This window comes from Anneissia japonica, unplaced genomic scaffold (genome assembly GCF_011630105.1).
Source record: "Anneissia japonica isolate Jap-2015-1 unplaced genomic scaffold, ASM1163010v1 scaffold288091_len1417266_cov198, whole genome shotgun sequence".
NCBI lineage: Eukaryota > Metazoa > Echinodermata > Crinoidea > Comatulida > Comatulidae > Anneissia > Anneissia japonica.
Window position 1 is genome coordinate 776,454 of NW_022684833.1, and position 19,475 is coordinate 795,928.

A 19,475-nucleotide genomic window follows, 5' to 3' on the forward strand; every position below is an offset into this window, starting at 1 on the left:
ACGTGATTTTTTTTCTTATTTTGTGACTATAGGTGTAGTTGTTTTGATACAAAACAATAAGTGTCCCCTCAATAGGAGTTAGTTTGTATTGTTTTGAAAATTTTGCACACTCAGTAAGTGTCCCCGTCCCATCATTAATAGGGGTGTCCCTTAATAGGGGTTGGCCAAGTGTTAAAAAAATATATTTCCCCTCGTTTTGCGGAAAAGTGTTATTCTAATAGGAATGTCTCAAAGGAGGGAGTTCTACTGTATAAATACATATCTATCATAAAATCATTTTGGGCACTGTATGCCCTTATAATAATATTATAATATAATATTATGGTTGTTGTTATATAGGCATGGTCTATATAGGCCTATGGTATATTGCAAAATTGATCACAAGTATTCACGTATTCACGTTATTTAACATAGACAGGTACATGTTCTGTTCGTTAAATTATATATTTTTCATTTTCGTAATGGCAATGGCTGGCTGGCTGGCTGGCAGTTGTAAATTTAAACATTTATTTCATTGTTTGTTTTATCAACATAAGCCTATTCATAGGGAATAGACCTACGTCACAATCGTTGTTGAATCTGTATTTTAAGTATAATTTTTCAGTAGGTGGCGTCTTGGCACACGCCTATGACCAAGGTTCTATGCAAAAGAGAGTTTTAACTTTAAAAAGTGGAGCAATGAATCTAAACGAACTGAAATGTAATTTTGGATTAGCAGGGACTAGGATTTTCCCATCCTAAACGATTCGGGACCATGTAAACGGTGACTGGCCTGTAGTACCGCAACTTCTTCAGTAATCAATCAATAAATCTCAGTCAAAACTGGTAAGAAAGAAGGATGGAAATAACAAATCTTGAAGAAGCGGCACCTTTTTCTTGCTCAAGAAGGACTAAAGTATGGTGCCCCCCGACCCAGGGGTGGCACCAGGATTTCCCCGACAGGGCGAGGGGGCGAGGCCCCGACGGGGGCCGATGCCATCGATGAGGGGGAAGATTTCCTCGACGAGAGCAAAATGGGTTTCAAAGGCTTATTTAATCGATTTTATAGTAATAATATGTAGAAATACAAATACATTTTTTTCTCCCCGACGAATTGTGGTTTTTCTCCCCGACGTGGGGGTTGGGGAGCTCTCCCGATGGGGACCCTGTGTATTCTTTTTATGGCAGATTCTTGCGTATCTACACTTTTTAGTATTTTGCAATTAAAGGGTTCGGGTCCTATCGGGCCTTGGATTCCAGGGTCACTGTCGATGTCTGTCTCGAGCCTCTTGGCACTAGTGTAGCCTACAAGGTAATTATTATTCGTTTCTATATTCAGCGTTAATCAATCCGTTCGGTTTAAATGAATAAAAAAATAATTTTTTCATTTTTACCTGCAATATTGTCAATTAATCCCAAACCAGGTGCGGAATAAACGTCCTATGGCATCAATTAGCAGCACATCCAAAGTTATCGATCGTTACTGGTAACAATTCATCACTAAAATTGAGATTTTAACCATCAGTTGCACTGTTGATTAATCGCATAATAATAAATGCGAGCATCTATCTGATAATCTACGTTTAGTAAACAATTAAGTAGACTACAGAGCAGATAATAAAGGTGTACGAGCTATAAATAATCAATCCTGCAGGTTAAGTTATTATCACGGCGTCCTCTATAATCTTGCACATGCAGATGTGTGTTTTGATCTGTGACTACTATTTAGGTCTCAGGAGTGGTGAAATATGTCTTGTCTTGTAGAGGGCGATCGATACAGATGTTCTGTGAGAGGTTTCGAAATTTCATAATATTGATCATAAGGTATGAAGTGCCAATTACATTCCAAAACAGATAATGTCATAGTCTGCATCATCATATATACTTTATAGATTATGTACTGGCCTAGTTATATATTTGTTATGTACTTTAATTGAATAAATGCTGAAACATCCGCTATCTCATTGTACACAAGGAAGTGCCTAACACCACCCTTGTCACAAAAACAATTCGGGAGATACCATGATGTGTAAATAGTGGCTTACCTGAACCGTGATAGATCAATAATTAATATCTGTGGGTTCACACGGCGAACATTTGGCTTGTAGTACACATTTTGTTATTGTAGAATAAGCCCAGATAGGTGTGTAATTCAATTTCTGTTTTGATAAATCGATATTATTTTGTTTATCATAATTTACTATAGTATCGACTAACAGCAGTATGACTGGTGTGAATGTTCAACAATATATAGGTGTGGGAAGGACATGCCAACTTGCATACAGTGGCGTCGGGGTCAGTGGGGAATTTTCACCTGTCGGATGAGGTTCGGATTAAAAATAGTATTTGCTGATTCTTATAAAAAATAATGTGATTGGCAGTTTCTAACATTATGGTATAAAATCACAATATTGAGCCATCCTAAACCATAAAATATTTTCCATGGACCCCACGAGGGTTTTTATCACCATATTCTGGGTCCCAATCATGACATGACCGAGGCTCTTCGCGCGGAGGTAAAAATACAGTGTTTAATATCATCAAGAAAGTATTAAAATTGCCTTATAGCATCGCGGCTTGATGAGGGTAATATAGCACGATTAGCATGAATGTGGAGCTTATAGGCAAGGTATAGGAAAGCTGGTAAAAGCAAAATAAAAGGGGTCCCCTCGCTAGTCATAAAGTTTGCTATTCATAAAGTCCACTGTTCCGAGAAAGTTCGCTACGATCATAAGGACTATGTCTATAATGTAACCATCTTTCTCTTGAATGACCTGCCTGGTTTAAAGTTCAAAGCGTTTTTATTGCTTTGCTTCAACATAACCCTAATGGTAGTTTAAAATATATGTTTTTAATTTTTTGTTTTGTTTAAACTATTGTATTACATTACTACTACCGAATCATTAAAATTAGTCTATACAATGTGAAAATACTTTTTTTCCCGGGCCTTCGGCCCCTTAAACCACCAGGGCCATTGGCGGCCCCTCTTCCCCCAGCCTCAGTGCTCGCTTTGCTTGCAACCTGACCACTCAAATCTTGTGGCTACGGCCGTGCTCTATTATACAACAGGTACGGCTGGAAACAGATAATAGCATATAATATAAATTAAGATTTTTTTTCATACAACTAAATAAAGGTATTTTTCGTTGAAGAGCTATGCTCGATAAGATTATGACATCTTGTTCCTATTCGAGCACGCTTAATATTTATCCATTTGTTAGGTTGTTTCCTTAGTAAATTTGTTTCCTCCATTGTATAGCCAGTTATCAGGCACAGCTTTGGGGGTTTTCTTTGTTGTTTGCTATTTGCTGCCTATTATGATTGGCTGATTATATGATATATGTTGTTACTCTATAAGTATATAATCCGTGTATACATTATTCTGTTGTATGTCACATATTTATATAATTATATATTTATATTGATAATCTATAAAATAATGGTTACTGATGTTATAGTTTCAAACATTATGTTCGCATGTTTAATGTTTTAGTTGCTTTGCAATAACGTATTATTTTTCACTTCTTGACAAGCGTTTTAGTTTTCATTTCACTGGAAACGCCTTTTTAGAATTATAAACATATAATTGTAAATTCCTCATGGAGTATTATGTAATCAATCAATTAATCAATCAGCCAACTAAGCTTATTGACATTATCAATAAAAAAGAATACAGCCAAAAACAGAGTAGGCCTATATAAATATATACAGGGAGGAGTGAAATCCGTCAAATTTAAATGTCAAATTGCTTACCGATTGATTCACTGCATTCTCTCTCTGTAGCGCTTTCGTAGGCGCATAGAATTATTGTTTTTCACCCCCAATGTTTAACCCTCCTTAAAAGTGAACCCAGTGTTCTACAGCATGCTTTAATAAAGAATCCCACGATAGACCTATGTGCCATAATCCCATAAACCTCGATCATTGATAGGCCTATACCTTGGTAAGTAGGCAATTGAATCGTAATCCATTTGCATTTTCAGACGAACTCACTATACCCTTCTCATCATGTTTGGATGATTTATGACATTCAGACACAGAACATTCTTTGCAGAGGTGAAGGTGTAAAATTAACCCATTGTGCCCACACACACACACACACACACAATCGCCTTGGCTGAAGTTCTCAATCTAGCCACATTTAATCCAAGCCCTTCAAACACATCTACAGAAACATAACGATCATCGCCCACAAATGTAACAACAAAACATGACCTCTTCGCCCATAAATGTAATAATGTTCTTCGAATATAGAAACTAAGACCCAAAAATGGCCAAACCGTGCACTTTGCGACAGAAGCATGACAATTTAAGCGTTTGATCTATGAGGCGTACGAGCAACAAAAACAGTCGGAGAGCAATTTTCTAAACGCCTGGAAGGGCAGCCTACAAAGTTCTTGGGGGATGTATTATGTTTCCAAGATGTCATTTTCGGGAAAACATGTCTCATTGGAAGAAATAGAAACATGCATATGGAAAAAAAAGAATGCTAACTTTCTACAACCAGTGGTTGTCAAGACACGGATGCCCTATAATATTTTCCCACATAATTTGTAGGCCTATAATTAAGCTAAATTTTCACATTTGTTTGACATTTCTTCCGTAACTATGATTATTTAAAAATAAACATATGGCGACTATTTTTAATTTTCGAACTTATTCGTGCGAAACTTTGCTAGCTACATGTACCATTGCATTATATCATGTTTTCCAGTGTTTGACCTTAAATGACCTTTGACATGAAATAACAAGAATACTGTCATATCTGGTAAGCTTCTCTATGACATATAAATAAGAGCCAATTTTGGCAGCATGCATAATGAAAATAAATAATCTATCAAATCATTATTTGACCTCAAATGACCTATAACTCCTCCCAGACATTTAGAAACGGTTTGGCCATTTTTTGAGTCAGCTCCTACATTCGAAATTTATTACATTTGTGGGCAGGCCTTCCTCCAATTAAAGAGCACTTTTGGGACTGGGGTTTCCATGGTCTTTAGTAACTAAAGGTCTCTAATTAGAATAATGAAGATAAAAGACATTTGTTAATATGGAACCACAGAAAAGTGGTATTTAAGTGGAGGGAGACCTGTATTATTATTATTAATTATTAATTATTAATATTATTATTATTATTTTTTGTTAATTATATTCGTTATGTTGATATTTTTTTCCACTGAACGACAAGCTTGTATTTGTAAGGTCTTGAGGGCGTTTCACTTTGATGTAACCAAATCTATCCAGGAATTTTCCACAATTTTCCAATTCTTGTATGCGCTTTGCAAGCATATACGTCATATCTCGACGCCATTTCTCTGCGTTTAACTTTGAGTTTCGAGAGACCGAGTACTCGTCACCCCTTGATTCCTTTGTATGTTCATTTAACCAGTTTACAACGTGTTCTGAAACCTCACCTAAACCAAGTCTGTCGTATATTTCTCTTGTTGTCATCAATGGCATCATTGATATATCTTCGTACCTTACTGCCATGTATTTTGATACCATCTGTTGCCCAATACTTGCATCTTTTATCCAAGCTTTACACCAATCATCTAAACCAGAATACCAGTCAGAAGGTAAATCCTGAACATCAAAGACAGATCTGTTTTCTGCTTTCATCTTTTTAATGACATCTGGAGCCCAAGCCTTTAGTTTTGACAAAGTCATTCCTCTTGGATCACGAATGAGATGCAATATTTTAAAATCTATTTCGCTATCGTTAAACAATTGTGACAGATTCAATATGTCAAAAATTCGAATAGATTTGATTACAATGAACTCTTTATTTTCACATTGTTCGTGTAGGCCTGTTAGTTTAGTCTCAATCGTATTGTACAATTTGGGTGATATACCTGATGGGTCTTTGTCGTTATCGCATGGATGACCCAAAAGCGATTGGATATCACATAATTGTTGACGGTAATTTACACGCTGCCTCATGGAGTTTAGATAGGGTTCCATATTTTCGAATCGACAATGATACAAGGAATTGATTATGTGTCCATATCGCTGAAGCTGTTTTGTGCTCTTTGTAATTGCTGATTCATTACTAGGCCTATACAAATCGATCAGACGTCCTGGTTCATACAGATTTAGTTATTATACCGTATATTGATTTTAACAAATCAAATTTGGGTAGGCCTATTTTTGCTTTTCTTTGAAATAAATCCATCCTATTAAAGCGATATTTTAATAACAATGTCATAATTAATTACGCTTAATTAAGCTGTGGGCCTAGTCCTCAATAAACGTCTGGGAAAAAACTGTAACAACATAGTCATAGATCATCAAAGTCTCCGTATAAACTTATTAGTCAGTATCATTCCATATTTTAGATTGAGGGAATAATGACTTTTACCGTCGTTTTTCACCAAAGGGGTAGCTTTTCGACAACATGTGTACTAATTTGCTCATTCGCTAGCCGTCGCTCAGTTGTTTTGCGGTTGTATATTACTAGGTGTGTTATGCCACACACCCCTACCCCCCCCCCCCCCCCCACTCCTTAAATTACAAACTAATCTTCCTTCTAGGTTTCACTAAAATCATCTTATTTTCGCTTGGAGAACAGATCTTGATACTGCAGCAGGTGCGGATTTAGATCTTTGCACCGTTTGCCATGGCGAATGTCAGAGCAATTAAATATATAATACACAAAGAAACGTCAAAAACAATACAGAAAGGTTATTGGTTGTGTAGACAATATCAGATTATAGTGCGATTGTCAATGAAGCTATAGATCTTCTAACCATGGAGGAATTAGTTTACCCCTCCATGCTCTAACCAACGTTCATCGACATTTTCCCTAATGTATCTGTGCTTCTAGACTGTGCTGCACTATTCCCAATTGTGGTGGCCATCCCCCCCCCCCTACTAAATTTGTCAAAATTATATAAAAAAAAAATTATATTAAAATTTAAGCCTGAGAATGTCATCTCCGGCCATCTAAAGGTGCCATAAGCATGATTTTCTCAGCCTTTACCATGGTGGGGCTGAGATGATATAGACCCTCAATCTCTGAGTCCTTCTTTATTAGATACGCCACTGAGACTGGCGGATTCAAGGAGGCCCAGTCGTCCTGCCCCCCCCCCCCCCCCCTAAATTTTTCAAAATAGAAAATAAATGGGGAAAAAGAAAATGATATTAAAATTTTGTAAGTGTGCAATTTCCGACCATTTGAAGGTGCCATAATCATAAATTTTTTTCACTCAGCCTCAATCATGGTGGGGCAGATGTGGTATCTCCTCCATCTCTGTAAGTCCCTCGCTATCCCCCTCTTAAAATTCCTGGATCCGCCGCTGAAAACCGTTTTAATACATGCATCTTCAGAAATCGATTAAATAAGACCTCAAATTATCAAAAATGCCTAAACTCTTCCCCGCCCCCGAGTAATTTGGGTTCACTCTCTACAAATTCGCACCCACCAAATAAAAATCCTGCGTACAGACCTGCTGTCAATGAAGCATGCTTTAAAAAACACATGATCTAAACTGCATTTCCGACACTACGTATAACAACAGCAATAACTGAACGAGATAACATGCATATTGTTTTATCAAAAGCTAATCGTGACGTTCACATACCTAGAGTGTAAGCGAGCGCACCCCATTAAAACTCCTCTCAAATAATATACAGAGAAATGATAAACCACGTGATAGTAACTTTATTGAGAAACACCTCCAACTACTCAATAATGTTTATTGCCGGCCATCTAGGAATCAAAATCTCATTTTTGGGTTTATGGAAAAATGAACCTCCCCTCTTTCAAATCCTGGATCCGCCCCTGCCTCCACCATTATTCGGAACCAATACTCTTTTATTACTGTACCCTTCAGATGCCCCAGCGCAGTTTGTTCTGCGGTATGCGCTAAGATTGTGGCTTGGAGGTCAACCTTATAGTCTAGGATATTTTGGTTGGTTGCAAGTAAAAAATACTGAGTTTATTATGTTGTACAGTATTGTATGATTTTTTTCTTTTTGCTTCCCTCTGTACCAACATTCACATAACATGACTTGAGCAAGTGATCGCACTGACCAGAAGTACCACACATATTGATTAATTTGTCAAACAATTAGCAGATATCGATCGTCACCCACAGAATTAAGGAAAAACGTGAAAAATATACTTTGGATTGCTCATCTACTGTACTTTGAACTTTCTTTCATGCTCCAGGGGACCTCTTCACCTCAAAATTTAATCAGTTTTGCAAAATCATGTTAACAGACAGTAATGAATACATAACTTCTTGGCGGAGGTATTAAAACAATTCAAAGACAATGGGATGTTACTCCATAATACATTGGTTTTTCAGTGGGGGAGGGGTTGAACCATATGGAATGGACCTCAGTCTGAAAAAAAAACAGAAATTACATATACAGAACATAATCACTTACTTATTTTAGCTTTAATACATCAAAATGAAATAACACTTCATTTAAAACTATTTTTACATCGAAAAAAAAACACAAATCAGCATTGATTTTGGTAGTTTGTGAGTAAGAAAACTGGATAAACCTACTAATTGCTATCATTCTATTAAATAAACACCCCATAAAAAATAATGGAACCACCTAAGGCACACCAAGTAATTGTCCTGAATGACAACTTGTTGGTTTATTTCGGGGAAATAAAATAAGGAGTACAATAAAATGTATATATTTTTTTTAAACTACAGCATCATTTATTATTGTGAACCAATTCTTGGAACGAATCAGTGTATGGACCTTTCTGGAGTATCAGTCAAACTTAAGAGCTGACTAATTGGAGAACACTGCTGCCAGGAACGCACACATGCTGTCCCATAAACGTACAATAGAGAGCTTTCAATTGCATGACGACGGTAGGACGTAGAACGTAATGACGTCACTAAAAGTCATCCGCGCATGCGAGAACGTTAAGGTCACCTTGTCGAGTAGATTCTGGAACGCAATTTGGCCAAATGTACGAATGCAGAGAACGTAGAACGCCAGGTAGGACGGTCACGCATGAGCGATTCCGTTCTAGCGTCGCCGCACAAATCGAAAGCTTCCTATTGTTTTGTGAAAGATTAGCAACCATAATACTGTACAAGGGACAGGGCTTAGCAGAAATGTCCATTCTCCATAACATTCAAAAAACGTTTACGGTTCTTGTAACCTTACAAATACTGTTACGTCATCAAGTTTAGATTTGTCAATCCCATTCACATGTAACACGCATCATATTTGGGTAGCATTTTAGACTGGTTATTAAATCTATGACCATGATATTAACTGCAATAACAGAATTAAAGAAATTTTACTGGACTGTTATGAAAATGTAATATATTTGTACAGTACATGTTGTCAGTTTCGTAGCCTAATATAAACAAGTAAAAATAGAGTTAGGAGGAAAAGGTAAAGCCTGCTTTCCATACAATTGCTACATGCTATCGGTGACAGCTTTCGGTGTAGCTGATTGATTGGTCGAATTGGAGAGCCTTCCTGATTGCTTCGGGGACTAACGCAGTACAATGATTACACTCAAATCACTGTAGCGATTTTATGGAAACCAGGCTTCAGGGAATGTCTTGTGAAATGAAGCCAGATATACTGTAAAATGGAGTGTCCTTTAGCCTTATGGGCTGCTTGGCCTAAAGTGGGTAGGTAGGTAGCTATGATAAGATACCTATATGGTCAGCCACCTTAATCCAACCTTTAATGTTTGTATTATTATAATATTGATTATTTTCATTAAAAGAAAAATTAATTTAATCAACATACAACTTTCTTCATTAAATAAATAAAGTTTTTGAGCTTTCAACCACTTCAGTAGTAAGTTCAAGCCAATGCAGTTACCATTGCAAGGCTCTTTCAGCCACAGATTCTTCTACTCAGGAGTATAAATGAGTACCTGATAGGATGAGACATAATTCTGGTCAGTGCTGAATTAGAGAAGACTAGGGTTATCCCAAATGGAAAGGAGGAAGTTGCACATTGTGTGTGATTCATTCTGTGTCAAGGGTGAGATAATTGTATATAGACTATAGCATTATGCCCAAGGCCACTTGTTTTCAACCACTGGACCCCAGCATGAAATTATGGAAATTGGAGGTTAAGCACCTTAAAACAATTTAATTTTTCAATATATAAATACTACTGAATCAGAGGTGTTGACTACAGCACTTTAGCAATGCATATTGTCTTATGTGGATAATCTACAATTATGGAAATTGAATGTTAAGCACCTTAGAACAATTGAATTTTTCAATATATAAATACTACTAAATCAGGTGTTGACTACAATATTCTAGCATATTGTCTTATGTGGAATATCTACAGGCCAACAGATCAATGCTCATTTTTGGTGAGACCCTAGATTTCTAAAGCCCTGTCCAAATTATCAAATTTTATTTGAAAAAAAGAACAGCTGTATGCCCATATATAGTCATGATGTGCCTATATATGGTCAGTTTGTGATGTCATCTAATGACCATATTTAGGTATGTCACAATTTGATAGTGTGGACAGCGATTATAGCACATTAAGGAACTGTTAAAATTGAGCATAAGGATGGTTACTAACTTAGCACTTGAATGTTTTAGTGCAACCAAAACATGCATGCCTTTATACAAGTCATGATATTTGATAGACAGTAAATAATTACAACATTGTTATTCTGCATGTAAAGTCGTATTGTAATGCATAATGTCTTTGCACAAAACTGTGGCACTGATTCTGCGACCGGTATTACGATATCAAAATGACATTTATGTATCTACAGAACACCACCGTCCCTGGTTTTTTTTTTTTTTACAAGTGTCTACATTAGCAATAAACATTGAGGGCAGTATAACCATCTCCTCCATGGTATAACTATACTGGAAAGAACTTCCTTGGATCAGCAATCCGATCGCCACATCTTAATCGTCTTGTCATTTTCGAGGGCGGCTGATGCAATTATATTCTCTGTTGGGTGACACGTTGTGCAGAGAACAACATCTAAAAATTAAGATAAAAATGTAAAAGACAATTATAATAAAAGGCTTTGTTACAAAGACAAGAGCAATGACTGAAGTACAATGAAAAGTAACCACATTCTATAAGACTTAAAAAGTTTGATAAGACCTTGATGAACTAGTAGTTTATGTACCTACTGTAAACAGGATTTGTTTAGTCAGAAATGAGCATACACTAGCAATCTACCAGAGTACTAATTTGATTTGTTCATTAATATGAAACCAAACATTGTTCAACTTCCAACAAACATTGAAAAACATACAATTTATTCCTTTAAAAAAAATGATATTTATAGAAGGTGACCCTTCCAGCATATCCTAGGTCGGATGATATTCAGAGGCCCTCAAAGAAACAAAATAATGTGATGCTTTTATATCTTTATCAAACTTATCCTGGCGTAAGGTTACCTACCTGTGTGTCCCTGTAATTTCTGTACAATTTCCTTGGTCTGCAGATTCCATATATATACCATATTGTCTTCTGATCCTGAGACTATCCACTAAACATTATAAAAAAAGAAAATACATAATAATGATATATCTACAATATATAGCATGCTTACAAATGAAGATAAGAATGTAATATTTAAAAACACAAATATATATATATAACAAACTATAATAATATAAAAATAAAAATGACACCCACTGTAATTTAATTCAAGGTCTGCTGTGGGTATTGAAAGGACATAACCACATTTTTTCCACCTTTTCCCCTAGTTATGTCTTCGAAAAATCAGTTGTACAACATATTAAAAAATGTTTTTCCTCCAGAGCCTGAATTTAACTTCATTACTTTGAGAGGAAAAAATGAGTGTATGCTTACCTTGCCTCCTGTTACTGAGAAATTTGCGAAAATACAATACTTTTCATTCTTGTGTCCTGAGTAGGTCTTCAAGCATTTTCCTTTGCTGTAGTCCCAGAGTTTCAATGTGCTGTTAATGAAATTGAATAAATTTAATGTCAGCAATTGCTACAGCTATTACTACTGATGTTGCTGCTACTAATACTATTGCTACAACTACTAATGCTACTACGGTTGCTGCTACTACTGCTGTTGCTACTACTACTGCGGTTGTTGCTGCTACTACTATTGCTACAGCTACTGCTGTTGCTGCTACTACTACTGCTACAGCTACTGCTACTATTTACACTGTATGTCAGTTTCTTTGCTAGCAGAATTGTGCAGAATAATAATAAATCATACAATTTGGTGAAGCAGTACATACTTGTCTATCAAAGAGGTGTTTAATCTTTGTGATATAAGGTAAAGTCCTTGTGGAGGTATGAACTCGATATCAGTGCACTGTCTAATTGTTGTTGGTATTATTATTACAATTACTATTATAATCATCATTAATATTATAATTATTAATACAATAAAGTTACAAGTAGAATTGCCAAACCATCATACTTACTTGTCTAATGTAGCTGCCAAAATATATTTGCCATTGGGTGAGAATTTGACGTAAGAAACTGGAGGATTATCATCATCTAGAATCAAGAATTGAGTAGTTACAATAAACTGTAAATATAATAACTGAACTTTCAAAAACCATAGATTCAAGAATATTTCTTTTATGTAGCTTTTATATTCCGTACTACAAAACGACTATTTTCTACATATTAGGAGACTCCAAAATCGATTAAATATGCCTTTGAAAAAAATTAATTGTCATATTTTTCGAGGGCTTAGCCCCCATGGAACACTTTCAACAGATTTTAAACCACCACCTTTTTAATCGGGACATCGACATAAAATGAAAGAGAACGTCTTGACATTATCGGTCTAATTTCAGTTGAAAATCGTTTTAAGCTTCTTACTATTTCTTTTATTGCAAAATGTCTTCATGGCTTTTATGATTTTAATATTTTTAATTACATAACAATCAACTCTAGACACGGTGATCATCTTAAATTTGTACATCAATATGCTCGAACAAATTCTCTGAAATATTCTGTGTTTCATTTGTTTCCACGCGCTTGGGAGGAACTACCTGTAGAAACTAGGGATTTATAGGTTTTTGAATCTTAAAGCATTTTTAAACGATATTAAATTATATTTTAAATAAGTTTTACAATTTCTATATATATATTTATTGTTGAGGCAAATTTTACAGATTTTAAGTATTATATCAATTGTTCATTTTATTATTATTTTATGTTTAATCGGAATAGTGATTAGGAGACCTACATGATAGTGATTTGGTTCACTTTTAGGAATCCTGTCTCGGCCTGTTTCAGATTTTTTATGCTTTTATTTTGTTGTATTGTAACCGGTTGTTGTTTTTTATGCATTTTATTGAGACAAAACAAATGAAATGAAATGAAAATGAAATGAAACTGAGCAGATAATAAGTAATAACATAGATATTGCATACAGATTGAAGAAACTGCAGTGATTAATTTCAATAAATAATAATATGTGACACAATGACCTACCTATAAGTGTTTTCAAGCACTGACCAGATGCAGTGTCCCAAATACGACTACAAAAAGAAAAACAAGTTGATGATTAAGGCAAGAATGCGATTTTAAAATTTCTTTTCTTAAATCTTGCCGAGTAATTCAATTTTCTGTTATTTTTATTATGTATTACATACAGACAATAAAATTTCTTGAATATTAAATGAATATGAATAATAAATAATCAACAATGAGCACAAATATAAACAATTCTAATCATGACATCTTGTGACAAACCTGTATGGAATAGGTACAAATTCCAAAAATACATTACATAGGAATGTTAGCAAAAGGTATTAATTTGTAAAAAAGAAATTGTCAATGGAAAGATTCACACACATTTAAAAAAAATGTAACTATGATTATTAGCGATTACTTACCACAAACCATCGTAACTACTGGACACAATCAATGAACCGTCTCTGTTAAAGTCAACCTACAAAGTAAAACAGAAGGTGTGAGTGTATATATATATATATAAATACACCTTTCAATACCAAAAAAAAAAAGAAATACACCTTTGTGATTTTGCCTTTAAAGAAATCCAGAAAAAAATAACCAAGAACATTTTCATTATTATTACTTATTACATTGATAAGTCAAACAAAAATTGTATTTACTATCTACCAAGTAACATTATATAGTTAAAATATAGTTTATATAGAAAGAAATCACATTATATATTTTAATATATATTTTATTTTATACAAATTTGTACAAATTTTGTTTGGAGGATTAGAAACTTACTGCTGATACAGGGTCCGAATGAGCTGGTAATGTCTTCAAACATTTGCCTGTTTTCACATCCCAAATTCGCACACTTTCATCAAACTGATTATGTAAACATTTTTACAAAGTATTAAAGCCAATATGAAAAAATAAGTTATCAACCCTAACATACACTTCCTTCTCTATTTCACAAATTACTTAAAACTTAGCACACATGCCCCTATCCTAGGAGCAAAGCAGCTCTGATGATCACAACAGCAAAAGGAAAATTACTACTATTCTATATAAGGGCGTGTTTCTGCTGAATAACGTAAAAAACACGTGTTTTTTATAAACGGTTAAATTCCTTCTGAACGTGTTTCTAGTGAAAAGTGGAACTAATAAAAACATGGTAATGCGAGCATTGGCAGGTGGGCAGAGCTTAAATGACGGTCACCAACGGAAGTTAAAGCTGACCTTACTTACATGCTGCGAAAGAAGTAAACTCATGTTTTTTTGCTCAGCAGAAACAGGCCCTAATTGTCTTTTGGTTAAACCAATAATAATACTGCTGTTCTAACAAAACTTGCATCCTTACCGATCCAGAAACTATGAGGTTCGATTGTGGATTGAAGTTGCAGCAAAATACGTAGTTTGTATGGCCTTTCAACGTCTTCATACACTTACCCTGGTGATGAAAAACGATCATATGCTAGCATACCAATGAAAGATCAGGGGGAAAGATCACTGCTACAGTAACTCAAATGACAAGTTTACGTTTAAACATATACTACAAAACTGCAGCCCCTGTTCTTGTTCTACTTTAGGAACTAAGATGGGTACAAGGTAACACAAAAATCAACAATTATATAGTTAATTTTATATAATGGGCACTATTTATATTATAGCAAACATTTTGGTACTGTATCTTCAATGTTCGTCTCATTTTCCATAGATATTTACTTTTCATATTTTTAATTAAATTTAATAACTGCTATTTTTTTTTTATTACTTTCATTCTTGCATTAGTCTGCATTTTAATTTATTTTGTTTATTTACAATTTGTATATATTTATATCATCCTCTAAGGTATTCATAAACTTAATAGCAAAAATACTGTTAACTTACAGAACTAACTTCCCAAATCTTTAAAGTCTTATCATCAGATGCAGACACAATAATCTTAGAATCACTCGACCATGCTACATCAGATATACCCTGTCAAAAAAAGCAACCACAATCAACTTTAGCAACAGAACTGATGATAAATAGTGATATTATTATTAATATTTAATATGTGGTACTTTATAATTATTGTAAATAATTTTATATTTTTACAGTTTTTTGATATAGTAATGCAATCAATTTCAGTCCTTTTGTTGTCATTTTGCATTGTTCTTATACCTAAATAAATATTGCTTTAAAGTTTGTATAATGAGTAAACAAATAAAATGAAAATAAATTTCCACATGTTGAAGACGTTGCGTTTAACAAAAATGAAAAAAAATATGTGTAGATTGCTTAATTTCTATATAATATTTCAATGATAATAGTAGTACAGAACTATTTCATACATTTTACATACAAAGCTATGTTATACGGTTTCTAAAGAACAAATAACTATAAAAACTGTAAAAAGAGAGCAGCTTAGCTCAGTCGGCTAATCTGGTGGTAGTCACTGTGTGTGCGCTGAACCGTGGAGATCTCTAAGTCCCCGGTTCAATTCCCATCGCTGCCTCTCCTTGTGTTTCAGCTAGAGGGCTGAAATACAAGTTGCAATAGCACACCGTCTTTCGGATGAGACGTTTAAGCTGTTGGCCCGTGTGCATTATGGCCCATGTGCACGTTAAAAAACGCAGTACACTCTTTGGAAAAGAGTAGGGGATTGTCTCCCGGTGTACTGCCCAGTCACCACCAGAAGGACCCACTGGAAATAAGTCTTCTTCTAGACTTTCTTGGGCTATCCTTGGTATTTACACCGAATAAATCCAAATCCAATACGGATACAAAGCTTCAGTACTCCTGGTGGAGAAAATGGCTGAAGGCAAAATTCTCTGATGTTTGTATCCTGTATTGTACAGTACATGTGCAAACATACTTTCTTGAAATGTTATCAATCACATATCATCAAAATGGTGTGTTTAAGGACAAGTAAACTTGTTTCTGGCAATGGGACGGTACTTTATATTGCCTCTGCCAAGTGCAAGTTTTCTCGTCCGCATTTTGCATGGGCTGGTATATGTTCAGAGGGCTCCCTCACTTGTACAATCTTTTGTACTTCCAGCAACATAATACAACACACACATGTATGTTATTTGTTATCGCCTAGGTGTTCCCGAACTATCAGCTGTTAAGTCTGTGGTTCTACAATGTAGTTTGATAAATATAGTCGTCCCCAACACCCTCAAGTAACACCCTGTGGAACGAGTATACTTGTAGCTGGCAGTGAACGTGTTAACAGTGTAGCACACATACAGTAGATATAATCAGTTTTAAACCACTACATTATATTGCTGTCAAAACTATAATTAAATTTATTCTCACCAGTTTATGTCCTGTAATAGTCTTCTCAAACTTGCCATCATATGCACCCCATATTTTTATGAGTTTATCAGCAGCTGTGAAATGATTGACATATTATTTTAGTGAATTACTGTGAATATTTCATGAACTGTATATAAAAGACCTCCCAGCAAACAGCACTTTTCTGCAGTCCCCAATTAACTATGTCTTTTATCTATATTATTCTAAGCTGCTTAAGTCATGGAAACCCCAGTCCCAAAAGAGGTTTTAATTGGAGGAGACCTAGACTATACAGTACACAGTACACTTTTTTTTTAATACCAACCAATTCATGTATTTTTATATACTTACACGAACTTGCTAGCCATTCTCCGTTTGGACTAAACTTGACAGAGGAAACAGCTTTTGTATGACCAGCTAGAGTAAATTTCAAACTGTAATTTGGTTTCTGAAAGGAAAATTATCTCGAATTGTTTGTATGTGGTGTGTTTAGTTTACAAAATAATATAAATATTACAAAGATTACACAAATTTAATAGTGTTTAATCATTTGTAATTTGAAGCCAGGCTCGAGGAAATTTTGTTGATATGTTGTAAAACTGATTTTTCCAGGACACAAAAAGCATATTTGATTAAAAACTTGGAAACGATTAATGAGATACAGATTTTTGAATATTTAAAAAAAAACATTTTCCCGCCCCACCCCCCTCCATTTTTAAGTATTCAAAAATCTGTATCTAATTAACTGTTCCCAAGTTTTTCATCTAATATGCTTTCTGCGTCTTAAAAAAATCAGTCGTACAAAACTTTAAAATTTGTTTTTCCTCCGGTGCCTGACTTTTATTAAAAAAGTTTTACAGGTTTGTAGTATTGGTATTTGTACTACTGATTTGTACTTCAGACATTTCTACAATCTCATTGCAGCTTTGATGCTGTCAGGAATTTGTTTACACCGGCAACAACCATCTGTAAGAAAGCGTGACTTACTTTTGGAAGGCTCGATAGTGATACGCTGGTGGTCTGTGGCTTTGTTACAGGAGTTGGCTTACTTGCTGGCTCTGTACTTGGAGGTTTATTCTCGGGTGTTGTCATCTCCGCTTATGCCTGGGAAATCGTGTAAATAAACAGTGTTACACAGGTTTTAGGTTAATTATTAATGTGGAAGCCTATGTAGCATGATGACTGCAATCAGTGGTATTTCTTGTAGTACAGTATAAACATAGGGTAGGGAAAGGCAATGGAGAATGATGCAACTGAGTACACCTTTTATGTAATTTTCCACTGTACTTGAGTGAAGTTGTATGGTTGGCAGATATACAAATATGCTTTTTGTGTCTTTAAAAAAAAAATCAATATATCAACATATCAAACTTTTTTTCCCTCCGGATCATGGCTATAAATAATCAATTAAAATGAACAATGAAAACAATTTAAATATTGATTTATCATTTTTCTAAGTTTATTATTCAAAAGATGCAGTATACATTTTTAATATTAGATTGTTATATAATAATTTCTTTAATGTATTCTGTATCACCTGAATAAAACATGGTTAAAATTGTAAGAGGGGTAATAACCTTGATCAATTCTACAGGTCAAAGGCAAAAACATCCTCTGTATAGCATGGGGTAAACTACCCCATGAATATATTATTTAATGTAGCACATTTTTGGCAAGACACACCATCAAAAGGCACATGCTGTCACCTGCGAACAAGTTCAACAAGCTTGCAGCATGTTGGCCGCGGTGCCACACCTCTGTTCTGTGCATATTATTATGACATACTTTTTAATGTTTTTATACAACTTTTGGCACAAAGCCAAGGATGATATACCAAACAATGGACTTACAGTGTCTATTTTCTAAGTGGCAGTCCTTTCAAATAACAAACATATTACCCTAATTCATTTACAATTTAGCTTCAAGTGTAGTCAGACAATATTATTGAATACCCTAATTTTTGGCTTAACATGAATGAAATTTTATATTATTGCATATAAACACAAGATGCTCTAGGCCTATATAGACTTAGTTGTCGTCGTCTCGTTATGACTATGAGGCTTAGATTAGGGAGTGGAGTTTTTAATTGCGAGAAAAAAATCTTGTCTGTGACAGGAACTGAACAAAGGAGCTATGGATTGGAATGCAGACATTTTAAAACCTCCAAGCATTTCAACTCCATTCATGCTAAAATAAAGCCCAGCACATACATGCATCATTGTTCAACTCTCGGTCTGCAAGCCATGAATTCAATTCAGCACGCCACACGCTCTGTCAAAAGTAAAGTACTTCCCCAAGTGATGCCGTCTGCTGATTGTTAGTTAATGGCATAACGTATCTGCAGGTATAACTATTATTATTAATATTAATAACTGCTACCGAAAGTAAGCTGGTTACACCTTCTAAGCCTAGGCTGGGCATTACATGATAGAGCTTACAAAGAGACGCGGGAAAAAGGACGCATACAAAGCAAAAGAATCCCCCGTCGCCAGAGAGTTTGTTGTTGGTGGTAGCCTAGCATGAATTTTTCTTCCAGTTACGCAAAACAGGAAAAATCGACATGAATACATACCTTATACTTAATTTCAATATACTAATCATATGCTCATACACTTCTAGAACACATCAACTGTATGGGACCCCAAACCCTGAAGAATTTGATGACCGAAATGACCGAACGTGTTCTTCTTCCATCCACACAATGTAGCCAGAAAAAAAGACAGATGCGGTGAGAGAAAATAACGCCCTCTACCTTCCAAGAAAACTTTTTGTTTGAAGACTAGACGTAGACGTGACCAAAAAACAAAAACGCCCAATAAAATG

General features: G+C 35.0%; 3 protein-coding genes across 3 annotated transcripts in view; all 3 read right to left on the minus strand.

The window, feature by feature from the left end:
• The window catches only part of LOC117107485, a 28,260-nt gene extending 26,582 nt beyond the window's left edge, over positions 1–1,678 (minus strand). Inside the window, exon 1 of the mRNA XM_033249187.1 lies at positions 1,374–1,678. The gene's annotated coding sequence lies outside the window, so the exon portion shown is untranslated. The remainder of the gene's footprint in view (positions 1–1,373) is intronic.
• A 3,366-nt stretch (positions 1,679–5,044) lies between these two features.
• Positions 5,045–6,061, minus strand: LOC117107416 (carbohydrate sulfotransferase 1-like). The gene has a single exon (XM_033249099.1). The coding sequence runs from the start codon at positions 5,941–5,943 to the stop codon at positions 5,125–5,127; it is 819 nt and encodes a 272-aa protein (XP_033104990.1). The 5' UTR covers positions 5,944–6,061; the 3' UTR covers positions 5,045–5,124.
• A 2,044-nt stretch (positions 6,062–8,105) lies between these two features.
• Positions 8,106–19,372, minus strand: LOC117107759 (WD repeat-containing protein 5). Its single transcript, XM_033249526.1, has 13 exons — positions 19,225–19,372; positions 17,640–17,756; positions 17,004–17,100; positions 16,674–16,747; positions 15,258–15,347; positions 14,728–14,817; positions 14,169–14,252; positions 13,802–13,857; positions 13,398–13,444; positions 12,374–12,449; positions 11,782–11,890; positions 11,368–11,455; positions 8,106–10,938 (listed from the first exon to the last, which is right to left on the minus strand). Exons 2-13 carry the CDS (start codon positions 17,742–17,744, stop codon positions 10,838–10,840), a joined length of 1,017 nt encoding a protein of 338 aa, XP_033105417.1. The 5' UTR covers positions 17,745–17,756; positions 19,225–19,372; the 3' UTR covers positions 8,106–10,837.
• Positions 19,373–19,475: the final 103 nt, after the last annotated feature.

Coding starts and splice junctions, on each gene's coding strand:
- LOC117107416 (XM_033249099.1), bottom strand. CDS start 5,943: ATGGAACCCTATCTAAACTCCATGAGGCAGCGTGTAAATTACCGTCAA.
- LOC117107759 (XM_033249526.1), bottom strand. CDS start 17,744: ATGACAACACCCGAGAATAAACCTCCAAGTACAGAGCCAGCAAGTAAG. Junction 14,253..14,727: donor ACCTCATAGTTTCTGGATCG/GTAAGGATGCAA, acceptor TTACATAATCAG/TTTGATGAAAGTGTGCGAAT. Junction 12,450..13,397: donor GTGCTTGAAAACACTTATAG/GTAGGTCATTGT, acceptor TCTTGATTCTAG/ATGATGATAATCCTCCAGTT.